Raw genomic sequence first — 15,107 nt, 5'->3', positions numbered from 1 at the left:
GTCAGGTAGCTACCTGGAAGAACATTCGTGTATCATATCATCATAGTACATAAACAATTAATATAAATTCTGAATAAAACAGAACCTCTTAGCTCAACTATTTTACAAATAATCACAGTGAAATAAACATTTGGATCCTCCCTCCCTCCTTGCCTAATACCAACCCAGTAATCCAGTACTAAAATGTTAGAGATAACATAATGCATCACAATAATAATATAATCTCAAAAAAAATACCAACAGCAAAATATGTTAAAAAGATACATGACAAGTTGAGGTGAAATTGTGCATTTTGTATTAGAGAGAAGAACTTAATATCCCTAACATGTAAAATCCTTTTACAAATAGAGAATGAAAAGACCAACAATATCATGGAAAAATGGGACACAAAGAGTAGAAAGCTCTAAAAAAAAAGATATCCATGGGGGCGGGAAGAGATAAACCAAAGAACTTATGTGTATAACTGACACAGACAACAGTGCAGCGAAGGGGCGGGAGCAGGGAGGAGGGTGTCAGTGGGGGGAAAAGGAGAGACATCTGTACCTTTTTCAACAATAAAGATACATTTTTTAAAAAGATATAAAAACTACCCAGTGATGTGTGAAGAAAATGCTTACCTTCACTTATTAAAAAAAAAAAAAGAAGAAGAAAAAGAAACAAATTAAACCACACTGAGAGGACTTCTGCTTTAGATTATGACAGTGTATGTGAGACTGGATTCACGTTAAACAAGTAGAAAACAAGATAAAGTATGTTAAAGGTTTCAGATACTGGACAATAGGCAGCCCTATTTTGTAATCCCCAAAAGATGGGAAACTAGAAGAACCCTAAACCCGCCCCCATGTACTGCATGGAGGTAGTTTCCAGACTGTTGTGCAAAAAGAAGTAACCAAAATAAGAGCCTACAGGTCATATGGAGTTGAGGGAAACAGACAGGAGTCCAGGGAGCATTCATTTCCAGGGCAGAGTACCACAGAGGAAGGAGCTACAAAGAGGGAAAGAGAGCTTGAATTCTGGACATCCCAAGAGGAATATCCTCAAGTCTCTGGCTGAATAATGAGCAGGACCATGCACAGAGAAACAGGAAAAGAACGTTGAAAAGCAGTAGGTCAAAAAAACATCACGAACACACCCAAGGCTGGTAATAATTCATGTTTCCACCAGCCACAAAAGAACGACTTTGTCATTCATAACCAGGAGAAAATTAATCAATAGAAACAGGTACAGAAATGGCACAGGTGATGGAATTGCAAAGACAGTAACACAGCTATTATAAATATGCTACATATGTTCAAGAAGGTGAGAAGAAAGCAGAAACATGAGCACAGAAACAAAATACATAAAAAAGATCCAAATGTAATATATGGGGTGGGCAAAAGTAAGTTTACAGTGTTCATATGGAAAATATATAATACAAGAATAAATAATAATACAAAAATAAACTCGGTGTTTTATGTACTCACAACTGTAAACATACTTTTTGCCAACTCCTGTATATTACAGAAGAAAAAGATCAGCAAGCTTGACAACACAGCAACAGAAACTATGCAAAACAAAACAAGAGAAAAACAGAAAAAGAACAGAGCATCAGTGGCCTATAAGACAATATCAAGCAATCAAAAATAAATGTAGCCTGACTGATGTAGCTCAGTGGTTGAGCACCAAGAGGTCGCTGGTTCGATTCCCGGTCAGGGTACATGTGCAGGTTGTGAGCCTGATCCCCAGTGGGGGGCATGCAGGAGACGGTCAACTGATGTTCTCTCTCATTGATGTTTCCCTCTCTCTCTCTCCCCCTTTCCCTCCCTCTCTCTCTAAAATTAATAAAGAAAAGTAAATAAATGTAATTGAAGTCTCAGAAAACAGGAAGTGAAGAGAGGAAAACAATATTTGAAGAAATAATAGCCAAAATTTTTCCAGACCAGACGAAAATAAACCCACAATCCCAACAATCTCTGTAAACCTCAAGTAGAAGAAACAGAAAGTAAACTATTACAAGGTGTAACCTTATCAATTTGGTAAAAACATCAATAAAAAAATCTTAAACACAGAAAAGAAAGACATAACACACATAGGAACAAAGAATGAATTAACACTTTCCATCAGAAATTATGCAACCCAGATAATAAAAAAGTGACATCTTTCAAGCACTGAAATAAACAGATCTGACAACCTAAAATTCTATTCTGAGCACACACAAAAAAACCTTTCAAGAATAAAGGCAACATAAAGACTTTTTCAGACAAAGAAAAGTTGAAATAATTAACGTTAAGCAGATTTATACTATAAGAAATATAGAAGTTCAAGAAGAAAAATGATACCAGACGAAAATATGGCTAGATATTAAAAAAAACTAAGAGTGGCAATAATGGTAAAAATGCATGTATAAACATACACAAATCTGCCATTGTACATCTAAGCTATATCAAACTACTCAGAGCAAAACATCAACAACACACCACAGTGTTTGTGACATACAGACACAGAAACGATGTGTGACAACAGAAGCACAGAAGTCTGAAGGAAGAAGGCAGAGACCTAGACGATTGCTAAGTTTGTACAATGTATGTTCAGTAGTATAATTTTATTTGAATGTTGATAGGCCAACTGTGGAAATAATAAAACAAAATCATTAAAGATAACTCAATTCCAAGGAAGGCAGAAATAGAAGGAAAGATTAAATAAAAACAAATATCAAGATGGTAACTTTAAACCCGACTATATCAATAATTAAATTGTTGAAATATTCCAATTGAAAGATACTTTTTCAAATTGGATTAGCGCAACAAAAACAAATCAAACAAACCACCACCACCAACAACAAAACACAAAGACCAAACTATAGGATGTTTATTAAGAAACTCATTTTAAATATTAAGTCCCAAGAAGATTTAAGTTAAAATAAAAGAATATGCCTCACAAATACTAATATTAAGTGGTTATACTACTCTAAGACAAAAATTACAGAATAAGGAAAATTACCAGGGACAAAGAGAAACATTTCATAACAGTCTGTCAACAAAACTATGGGAAATCAGGAACATTCATACACTGCTAGTGGGAATACAAAATGTTAAAACCACCATGGAGGAGAGTGTAGTGATATCTACCAAAATTATATATGCAATTATTCTATCCACAAAATAAACATTTAAATATGGAATAACTGCCAGTATATGTAAAGAGGAAAAAGCAAGGTGGAGAAAAATATATATCCTATACTTTATACTTTACCTATCAAAAGAGGTATATGAATCCATAAATATACATGTACACACCTGATTCTTCCAGACAGACATGAACAGAAGGACTTTTTATAAAAGCGTATCTATTAAAAGGAAGTTTATCTTTAGGTAAGAAAAATATACCAGAGATGAAAAACAGAAGCTAAACTTTTTAGAATATATCTTGCTTTAAAACTAGTGACTCTTTTATATTATTAAGAAACACAATTAATTTGTAAAAGAATAACGTCTTAAAGCAAAATGAAACAAACAAACAAAAGTGTTTATTCATTTGGTAGCATAACGACACAAAGAAGAATCACTCTAAGTATCTTTAAAACACAGAAATTTGACTCTCTATCCTTAATATGATATGCCCAAAATACAAGAGAATTACCTAAACAAATAAACAACTGTGTTTAGGAATAACATTGGTGGTGCTGCTATTCTGAGACTCTTATGCATTTTTTATAGATTATTTAAAATGAATCATTATATAATATCATAGTTTTTCATCCTATACTTCTGCATTGGGAAATAAAGAGGTTCAATACTGAAGAGGTTCAATATATACTTTGTAGGCCTGAATTTGAACCGGAATAATCAATATAAATAAACACTCAAAACATTTTATCTTTCAAAAAACTTTCTTTAGCTGGGTCCAATGAACCATCCTAGAAAAATGACCCACATATTAGCTAGTATTAGCACCTCACAGGACTTACACTCTTAATACTATTTCCATATTCCAGGCCTGGAGCAGGAGATGTAGAAGATAGACCTGGAATATCTTGTCATAAAAGACTGCAAAGAAATTACAAAGATTGCCCTGGCCGGTTTGTTCAGTGGTGAGAGCATCGGCCGGCAGTCCAGAGAGACCGGGTTCGGTTCCCACTAAGGGCACGTACCTCGGTTGCAGTTTGTCCCCGGCCCTGGTTGGGTTGTGGAGATGGCAACCACTCGATGTGTCCCTTTCACATCGATGTTTCTTTCTCTCTCTCTCTCTCCTTCCCTTCCCACTCTATGTGAACAAAAAATATGGAAAAATGTCCTCGGGTGAGGATTAAAAATAAATAAACAGCCCTGGCCGGTTTGGCTCAGCGGTTAGAGCGTCGGCCTGCGGTCCGGAGAGATCCGGGTTCGGTTCCCATTAAGGGCACGTACTTCGGTTGCAGTTTGTCCCTGACTCTGGTGGGTCGTGCGGTGGCAGCCACTCGATGTGTCCCTTTCACATCGATGTTTCTCTCTATCTCTTCCTCTCTCTCTCCCTCCCACTCTATCTGTACAAAAAATGGAAAAATGTCCTCGGGTGAGGATAAAAAAAATAAAATAAAAAAAAAATAAAAAAAATAAATAAATAAACAAACAAATAAATTAATTAATGGCAGAAAATCTTTACCAAAAAAAAAAAGAAATTACAAAGATTCGTGGATGTTCAAAACAACTCAGGAGTCAACCTAAATAGTTTCCTAGATATAGATGAGATAATACGAGCATAAATGAGAGTAACCACTGCAACTGATCAAAACACAAATACAGCCCTGGCCAGTTTGGCTCAGCGGTTAGAGTGTCGGCCTGCGGTCCTGAGAGACCCGGGTTCGGTTCCCGCTAAGGGCGTGTACCTCGGTTGCAGTTTGTCCCCGGCCCTGGTCAGTTGTGCCGGTGGCAGCCACTCGATGTGTTCCTTTCACATCGATGTTTCTCTCTCTCTCTTTGTTCCTCTCTCTCCCTCCCACTCTACCTGAACAAAAAATGGAAAAATGTCCTCGGGTGAGGATAAAAAAAAACAAAAACACAAATACATGTAAATCCATGCGTTTATAATAATATTGTTAAGTGACAACAGGTAATTGGTTACATTTGGAGGATGGCAGTAAAGTCACTCTTTATTTTGAACACTGATCAAAAACATAAAAGAATCAAGCATTTATCCTGCCCTTTCTAAATAAATGTAACACTGGGGAACCAAAGAATAGATGAGAAATTTCTCTTCATAAAAGTATTCAGCTAACAAATGATAAAGGAATGACAGAATACATCACCACTCATTACTCAGTACAGTCATCAGCTAACATCATAAAAAGAGCAATAACCAGACATCATGTGCCTCCTGATAAAAGAATATATTAATAACTATAAAGTGGCCCTGTAACAAAAAAGTGGAACTGGAATCCAATCAGGCATTCAGACTCAACTACCATTTTACAGAAAATATAAAGAACCAGTAAGCATGCCAGACATACAATTCGCAAAAACCGTCCGCGTGACCCTCCAAGAGAAACAGCCTGGCTTCTTTCTCAAACATTAACAGAGAAGGGAACTGGAGGGGAGCCTATGAGAGACAAGGCACTTAGGACATGTATCAACCAATAACAATGTGAACACCTTACTTGGATCCTGATTTTTAAAAAAATAATCTATTAAAAAATTACTAAATTTTTGAGAACATTGCATATTACTAACATTAAGCAACTACTGTTAACTGTGTTTGTGATAAATGTACAGTGATTATTTTTTAAGATTTATCTTTTAGTCTGGCTGTAGTGGCACAGTTACTTGGGTGAACGTTGTCCTGTGCACCAAAAGGTTGCCAGTTAGATTCCTGGTCTGGGCATATGCCTGGGTTGTGGGTTCGATCCCGAGTTAGGGCAGGTACAAAAGGCAACTAACTGATCGATGTTTCTTGTTCCCTCTCTCTCCCCCTCTTCCCCTCCCTTCCTCTCTTTAAGGAAGCATGCTCTCAGGTGAGGATTAAAGAAAAAAAAAATTCTTTTAGAGATACTCAGATGTACAGATGGAATAATATAGTGAGTCAGAGACTGGCTTTCAAATATAAAGAGGACGGAGGGAGTGAGTAAAATTGTAAATTCCACACAAGTGGCTGTAAGTTATTCATATACAAACCAGTTGGTGGATACATGGTAATCCATCACCATTATAATGTTCTACCTACTTCTATATATGTTTGAAAATTTCAATAATAAAATGTGTATAATTACAGTCTCACCAAATTGCTCTCCTTTTGGTCTGTGATTTGTGGTCTATGATTTATGTCTATTTTTTTGTGTGAAACAAAAAATTACTGTTTGGTTACTTCGATAACTAAACTCCCCGGGTAAGATCTATCTTCTCATAAATCAGATTTTACAATATGAACATCCATGATCTCTCTTCATAGGAATCAAGAGAAAAATTTCAGGTTACACAAGAAGCAACTCTTGTTGGGATTTTTAAAAACAGTATAAAATAAGGAACTCATATAATTCATTAAAAAAAAATAAACAATTTTATTTTAAAAATGTGCAGAGGATGTAGAGACATTTCTCCAAAGAACACATGCACAGATGGACCATCTGACTTGTAAACAGATGTTCGACATCACTAACCATCGGGAATGCAAAACAAAACCACAATGCGATACTACCTCATACCAGTAAGAATAGTATTTTCAAAAAAGTCAACAAATCACAAGTGTTGGTGAGAACGCAGAGAAAAGGGAACCCTCAGGCCCTGTGGGCGGGACTGAAAGTGGCGCAGCTGCTGTGGAAAACAGCACGGAGTTCCCTCAACAAACTCGAAGCAGATCTCCCATATGACTCAGCGATTCTATTCTGGGTACTTAGAACAAAAACACATTTTCAGACAGATATATGCACCTCTACGTTCACTGCAGCATTGTTTACAATAGCCAAGATATGGAAGCAACCTAGGTGTCCATCAATAGATAAATAAAGACATGGTGCACACGCGCGCACACACACACAAATATTACTCTGCAATAAAAAGAAACAAAATCCTGCCATGTGCAGCAACATAGATGGACCTAGAGGGTATTATGCTAAGTGAAATAAAACAGAGAAAGACAAATAACGTATGAATTTATTTATAGGTGGAATATTTAAAAAAATAATAAATGAACAAACAAACAAAAACTGACTCATAGAAACAAAGAACTAACTGATGGTTGGGGGAGCAGTGGAGAAATGGGTGAAAAGGTAAATGGGAATATAATCAGTAATAAATAGTGCGATAAGTGCACAGTGACACATGGTTATCAGACTTAATGTAGTGAGCACATATTAGGTATACATATGTCTAATCACTACATTGTACACCTGAAACTAATAATACTGTATAACAACTATACTTAAAAAAAAAAAGGTAGCACGAGAAGTTGTAAGCTCATCCAATGTTTTCTCTGCTCAAACAGAAAACAGAAATGAACCAAAACAATAAACAAAGGAAAAAACAATTTCAAGAATTCTGAAGGCAGTCTCAGAAGTTAGTGAAATGTAAATAAAGTAACTACCTCCTAATTACTTTTTCTATTAATAAGTTTCTATGAAAAAAAATCCTTTATTCCCTCATTAAATTCATTTTCTTCTTTCAAATTCAAGTTTTCCTCCTTGCTTATAATCATATATATGCAGAAAATGCAAACAAAACTGAAAAAAATACATTAAAAACAGTAAAGACCATGAAATTATTTTTTAACATTTTGGTGAACATACTTATAAAATTTCTCTACACATACACACATACATTAAATAAACGAGGATAAAAATACTATTTGGAAACTTTATCACCTAGCAATGTTGTGGAGAACTCCTATGTCACATATTGCTAAACACTATTCTTTTTAATAGTCACATGGTTCTTTAGATAGCTATACCAACTGATCTGACCAATCTCCTACTGATGAGCATTTAGATGGTTTTATTGTTTATTTAAACTTGAACAATAAAACCACGAACATCCCTGTGCTAGCTGCTTACCTACTCTCTCTCTCTGAGCTTTAAGCCTATCCTACAATCTGCTCTAAGGTTGGGGCTGTTTCCCAGAGTCTCTCAGGAGCTGGCTTTCTGTCAGGCTCTTCTAAGTCCAGCCTCGAGAGCTTCTTGAGCATTCTGTGCAGTCCACTGCTGCACCCCCCCCCCCAAACAGCAAGCCGCCCCTAACAGCAGTTGCTTGATGTTGACAGGTGCTTCCACCCATTGGGCAGTCCTCAACACCATTTCTTCCTTATTATTCCTTCAAACATGTGTATTAATTTATTTATGTTTAAAGTACCTGGTATGGTTTCTATTTCTCTGACTGGACCCTGAACCATATAATCATCATGTAGACATCTTTTCTAATTACTTCTGGGATAAGTTCCTAAAAGTGAAACAGCAGTGTTAAAGACTACACACATTTTAAGTTGGTATGTATTAAACCAGAAAAGCCACATCAATTTATACCTCAACCAAGACAGCATTACTGGAATGCTAGCTAATACTGGTTATAACCCATGAGTGTTTTTCTTTGTATTCTCCTCCATCACTATTAGCGGGCATAAATGTCTTTTCTTGATTTGGGGGGGGGGGGGAGGGCACTGGAAGGATTTCCTGTTTGTGAGTTTTCTACTCACTCCCTTGACTAGTATGACTGTGAGACTTAGGTTTTATTTTAAATAGACTGACTTTTTTAAAATCAGTTTGTTTTTTTTATCATCTATCAGAATGATTATGTGCTTTTTCCCTTTTACTCACTTATATAGTGAATTCTATAACATGAATATTAATTAGCCTTACTGATATCAACACTCTTGTCTTACAGGAAGGAACCACATTTGGCCATAGCATATTCTTGTTTTACTACAGTAAACTCTCTTTTCACTAGTATTTTACTTATAATTTTAGCATCAGTATTTGTAAGATTTGTCTTAGTTTTCTTTAGGATTTCACACTCCTGCTGGTAATCTTGGCTTTGTAAGAAGCAATCCGAATGCTTTCTTATTTTCTCCCTAGGCTCTGAATAATTAAAAGAGAATTAGAATTCCTGGTTGCCTGTAAATTTAAAAAAACACAAAACTTCTTTAACACAATTTACTGGCACTTTCATTAGGGAGTAATTTTATTAATTTTTTTATAATTATAGTCTATTATGTTTTTCTTCCCTCCTCCTGAGTCGATTTTAATTTATATCATCCTTTAAAAATAATTCAAGTTTCAAATATCTAAAACACAGGTATAGCCACACTTAAAACGCAAATACTGAGAGTAAAATGATGAGAAAAGACATCAGAGATAGTAAACAAGAAGAAAACAAAAGTTGGATTTAGGGCATAAGCAAAACTAAATGCAAAGAAAAAAAGAATACAACTTGGTAGACCTCACAATAAGAAAAAGGTAACATGTTTTCTGAATCCTTGTATCCTAAAGAATATCCTTCATTTGCTTTTAAATACAACTTGGCTAGTTAGAAAATTATTTAGTTACATTCTTTTTGTCTATCAAAACTCCCTAGCTATTGAATCATTCACTTAAGAAATCTTTCGTTTTTTCCTTTATTGATGTTAGAGAGAGAGGAAGGGAAAGGGAGAGAGAGATGGAAACATCAAAGAGAGAGAACATCGATTGGCCGCCTCCTGCATGCCCTGCACTGGGAATTTGGCCCACAACCGGGCATGTGCCCTGACCATGAATTGAACCAGCAACCTCTTGGTGTATGGATCAACACAACCACTGAGCCACACCGGCCGGACTACTTTGGAAGTCTTCTGTGGTTGAAAAGAAATACGTCAGCCTCTTTACTTTTCTGTTATGTAGTACCTCCGTTTTTTTCTTCCCTTAATGGTTGTGAAATCACTTCTGTAATCCCTAAAAATTTAGTAAATTCTATCAAGATATTTTCCTAGAACATGAGCTTTTCTTCATCTCTAGATTCATTTTTTTTCATTCATTCTAAACAAGTTTACTTTTTTAAAAAAATATGCTGCACTATCCATTATTCTGCTTTCTTGTCCACAGAAACCAATCACAGTTTCCCACTATCTGCCATTCGTTCTCATTAACTGCCTCTTTTCTTTGCTCACTATCTCCATATTCTATGCAATTTTCTTAAACTCAATCTCTAGATTCCTGGTTACATTTCCCATACTGTTTACTTCTTGTTGCTTGCAATAAACTATAGTCTATAAGGTAAATGTTTCTACTCTTCTTTATCCTTAGTTCTTGCTACCCTTTTTAATATATCATCTTATTTTTGTTCTCTTTTTTCCCCCTCAGATGTCCTTTGTAGTTCAACTTTCTTGGCAGTTTAGAACAGCTATCTAAAATTTTCTTTTTTTCCTAGAAAAATTAAATTCTTGCAAATAGTGCTTATCAGCTACTTTTGAAGAATACTTACATAGGTTTTATGTTTGTTAATTTATTTGTATTCTGAATAACAGAAATTCTATCTGGCTCTGCCACAAAAATGCAGATAGTGTCTTCCTGACTGAACATTGGACACTTTTCTTAAAAAATTAACATCAAAGTTTCCAATTGTGGCTAAGTAGCATGGAAGAGAAAGCTGGAACTGAAGGTAGTGAACCCCGTAACTCTGTAATTTCTCTCCAAGACTACTGAAACTCTTCCAACGATGCGAACCAGCTCCACCTGAACTACACTATGCCTCATGCTTCCAGGGAACTCTCAGTTTTGGCACATATGCCTCCTTGGGGTGCGTGGGACTCCAAGACAGGCTGAGTCAGACTGAAACCCATAACTCACCTCATTTTTGTTTAGTGAGTCAGCATATAATTGTTTCTGTTCCTGCAATGTTGATAATAAATTTGCTTCATGATTCTACTCTAAGCTTTGCTCCTCCTTTCAAGGAAAGAAAGAAGGTCAGCCCAAAGAAAGAGAGTGTGGACCACAAAGCTCCCCTTTAGCTCCGGAACAGCTGCAGGTAGGCTTTTCCTCCCTCTAACTTAGCAAAGGACGGAACACGTACCACATATTCCTTTATACACCTGATTCTAGGCCTGTCCAGCACCAATCTGTCTTTGTTATAACTTCTACTTATACTTTTTGGTTGATTCTTTTAAACTATTTTGGGAAAATAATTTAATAAACATTCACTTAACTCTATCACTTTTCCTCAAAATCAACCCACCCAATTTAATAATTTAAAATAAATATGCACACATATTTTATCTCCAGGAAGACATATACTGTGAGTTAATTCATTGAGAACAGTGTATGCAAACAACAGGTACTCAGTGTCAGTGAATTCTCCTCGAGAGACACCTGAAATATATTCCACAAGAAAATCAAGTAATTGAGGTATATTAGTTCCAGATTATAGCAGCATATGCTTTAAAATACCCTTGCATGTTCTAAAATGTGCACTTTTCGACCTTGCTCTTATAGTTCAATTTTTTTTTAAATATAAAAGGCACCAGGAAAGGCAGTCTAGAATGAAAATAAAAACCAGCATTAAATAAACCAAACTGAAATTTGTTCAAAGCTCTAATTAAGAAAGAAAATATGCCGTATAACAGATATGGTACCATAGACGTTACAGACAAACAGGCTTAAAATCTTCACTCCACTACTTGTTAGCTAAATGACCTAAAACCATTAGATTCCTCATTGGGAAGATTAAGACGCTAATTCCTATACTTTAATGAAGTGTGACAAGGTCTAAATGAGGTAGTACAATAAGTGGGCATTCTGTAAATGGTATACAGTTATGCCGCGTGTGTGTGTGCAGGCACGCGCACACATGCATCTGTCTGTCTCACCACCCTGATCTCTGATCTGATAGAAGAGTGGCAGCATCATTCCAAGTGGAAATTCATGTTCTGGGCTCCCTTAGAAATTAATAAGTCAGTCCTAAACCATAAAGTTTCTTACTCATGCCAAGGAGAATACTGTTACAAAATTCTGGTATGTTTCAATTATCATTTAATTAATGCTTTTGTCCTACTTTCCAATAGTTTCTAAAATTAAGTTTACATACACAGAAAGGAATAATAAAACATGTACCTGAGACTCTAAGACTGTCCACAGTCTCTTTCTCAAGAATAAGACCATAGGCCCTTCAATATGAAGAAGTATGCTACCCCAACCACAACTAATTCAACAGTGACTAAGCCAGAAGTAATGAGGTAGAGGCAAACCAAACATCAATGAATATGACAATATCAGGAACAACTTTTAGATACAATACGCTCTCCAGGAACAGGGAGGAGAGATACATATAAAGTAAGCAGAGATCCATAAAGAAGGAAGACTTATTCTTTTGAGCTATTAATAGAATCTTGACCAATAATGAACCACTATTAGAGATCCCTAAAACAACAGTGCAATTTCCAATTCTTAGAAACACCGGCGCGCGCACGCACATGCACACACACGCACGCGCACACACACACACACACACACACACACACACCCACTGCTGTTAAGACGCTTTCCCTGCTTCCCTATGTCAAACAAAGCACTGCTTCTACAATTTTTCAATCCAATAATCTTAACCACAAAAGAAGTGGAGAGTACAATGAAAAGTCCTACTGAAATTCCTTTGCAATTTCCCACTGGACCTTAAATTCACCTAAATGTTTATTCTAAGCCATAATAAAACAAGGGACTGTTTTAGTATAAAATTGTTTCCATCAAAATCTTTAAGCAAAATTAATGCTTCAGAAAAAAATGGCATGTTCACCCCATATTTCATGAATCTTTTGAAATACCAATGGGTCCTCCCAGAAAATAATGTAAACAAAACAGTATAGACTTAAAGTAACCTAGACATTATTTCCTTAAAGTATAAAAGATTCCAAGTATTACATAATTCAAGGAACAGTAAATTATTTTTCTATTTTCCAGAATATTTAGCAGAACAAACTCAACTCACGATCTGATGTGTGGGAAATCCTCTTCAATTTTGCTTCCTGTGTTTTTAAAAATTTGGAGTGCAGCTTCTGCTACTTTTTCATCATCCATTTTCAGACAAGCCAGGAGAGACTCAAATGTTTCAGCAGAATGAAACGAGATGGGATGTGTAAATGAGAGTACCTAAACAATGAGTCATAAAAATGATCTGTAAACCCTTTTCATTTCTAAAATATAAACCTATAATATTACATATTAAAAATATAAATCAAATTCAGAAACAATTCTGCTAACAAGTAAATGAGATCGCTATAAACAAATTTTAATATGTGCTCAAATATATAACAGAAATGTTCTTGTGTAAGAAGACTGTAAGAGCTAAAGAATTCATTTCTTTCAAAATTAAACTATGTTATTATAATTCTACTTAAAATAATTTGAATTTCAGTTAATGTCTTTTTTATATATTTTTCTTTTAAGGAAAATGAGGATAGGAGAAAAGGGGACCAAAAAAATTTAACAAAGTATTTCTATTACTCTAAATAAAGTTCATTAGAAGTGACTAGCTAATAACATTTTTGGGAAAAAAGTAATCTAGGGAAGTAAAACACCAGATAGTAAAATACAGTATAAGGTACTAATATTAGAAGAAATAGAAAAAGTTGTCCAGCTGGTGTGGCTCAGTGGCTGGGCATCGACCCATGCACCAAGAGGTCGCCAGTTTGATTCCCAGTCAGGACACATGCCCAGGTTGTGGGCCTGATCCCCAGTGGGGGGCATGCAGGAGGCAGCGAATTGATGTTCTCTCTCTCTCTCCCTGTCACTTCCTCTCTCTTTAGAATCAATAAAGGAAAAAAGAAAAAGGAAAGCAATAAATAGACCCTAGCATATACAAGAACTTAGATTATACAGAATGTAATAAATTACAGAAAACTCAACAAAAGATAAATGAGAAAGAATGAGATTTTTAATAAATAGTGCTAGTAAAACTGGGTAGTTATTTGGAGAAAATTAAATTAGACCATCCTCCAGAATATACAGTTTCAAAATAAATTCCAGATAGGTTATGTTTCAGATGTAAAAATCAAAAACAAATAGAACTCTCTGAAAATCATGGGATTCTTTAAATTTAACTGGAATCAAATGTAAAAACAAGCAAGTAGCAGAAAAATATATTATGTATAGTGACATATTTATAAGATTCAGAAACAAGCAAAAGAGACAGTAAAACTATAAACAAAAGTAAGAGAATAATAAACCTAAAATTCAGAACAATTGTATCTGGGGACTGTGAGTGAGGGAATAAAATACTCACCGAACTCCAACAATATTGTTAATACTCTGTTTAAGTTAGCTTTCTATTTACTTTTCACTGGTATTCATTTTATTAATATACTTCATAACTTACTTTATACTAAAATAGAATACAATTATATATATATATAACAAATATGTCCTATAAAACAGCGAAAGAAATAAAAAAGCTCATTTAAATCAGCTAAAAACAAACAAAAAACCCCCAAAAGACTGAGATGTCAGTGGAAAATGAACAGAGGATAAAAATAATGAACTCACCAAAGAGACACTGATGATTAACATATGAAAGGTGTACTTAGCTAGTAACAATTATGCAAATTAAGATTATTTTTGCTTATCAGAGTAGGAAATGTCTTAAAAATATACAATATTCCATGTTTGTGAAGATAGGAGACAGGCACCTTCATGTGCAGTTGATGGAATTATACTTGGGTGCATTTTCTCTGTAATGAAATTTGACTGACTTGACTCTCTTTCTCTACCTACCAACCTACCAATCAACCAAACCATGAATTTTGAAAATGGTCATTCTCTTTGAATGCCCTTCTGGCATTAAAAAAGAAAACAAACATTAGCAAGAGATGTTAGATATATTTATCTTAGTAGTGATAATAGTAATTAAAAAAAACACTACACATCCAGCAAAAGAAAAATAATTGGAAGCACTATCACACTCCAAAAGTGGACCAATCATTATTTCAAAAAAATTTTATTATTGTTACTATGAGCCAGATGCTGTACTGACAATTTATATACGTGATAAATATATTATCATCACCATGCATTACAGATGAAGAAGTGGAGGCAAATTAACTTGCCCAAAAGCATACATCTACTAAGTGATAATCAAAAATCAGATTTTTTTTTGACACTCTTAAAATCACTATCTTAAAAAAAAAAAGCTAATAATTTAAATTAAAAAGTC

At 35.0% G+C, this 15,107-nt stretch overlaps 1 protein-coding gene across 7 annotated transcripts in view; it reads right to left on the bottom strand.

Moving 5' to 3' along the window:
* PDS5B (PDS5 cohesin associated factor B) overlaps nt 1-15,107 on the bottom strand; it is a 191,750-nt gene that overhangs the window by 56,230 nt on the left and 120,413 nt on the right. For all 7 annotated transcript variants that reach the window (XM_036249585.1, XM_036249584.1, XM_036249586.1 and 4 more), the window contains one exon: nt 12,888-13,048. In XM_036249585.1, the coding sequence (XP_036105478.1) occupies nt 12,888-13,048 (161 nt within the window). The remainder of the gene's footprint in view (nt 1-12,887; nt 13,049-15,107) is intronic.

Source organism: Molossus molossus, unplaced genomic scaffold (genome assembly GCF_014108415.1).
Source record: "Molossus molossus isolate mMolMol1 unplaced genomic scaffold, mMolMol1.p scaffold_m16_p_9, whole genome shotgun sequence".
NCBI lineage: Eukaryota > Metazoa > Chordata > Mammalia > Chiroptera > Molossidae > Molossus > Molossus molossus.
This window is presented reverse-complemented; position numbering and strand designations above follow the sequence as displayed.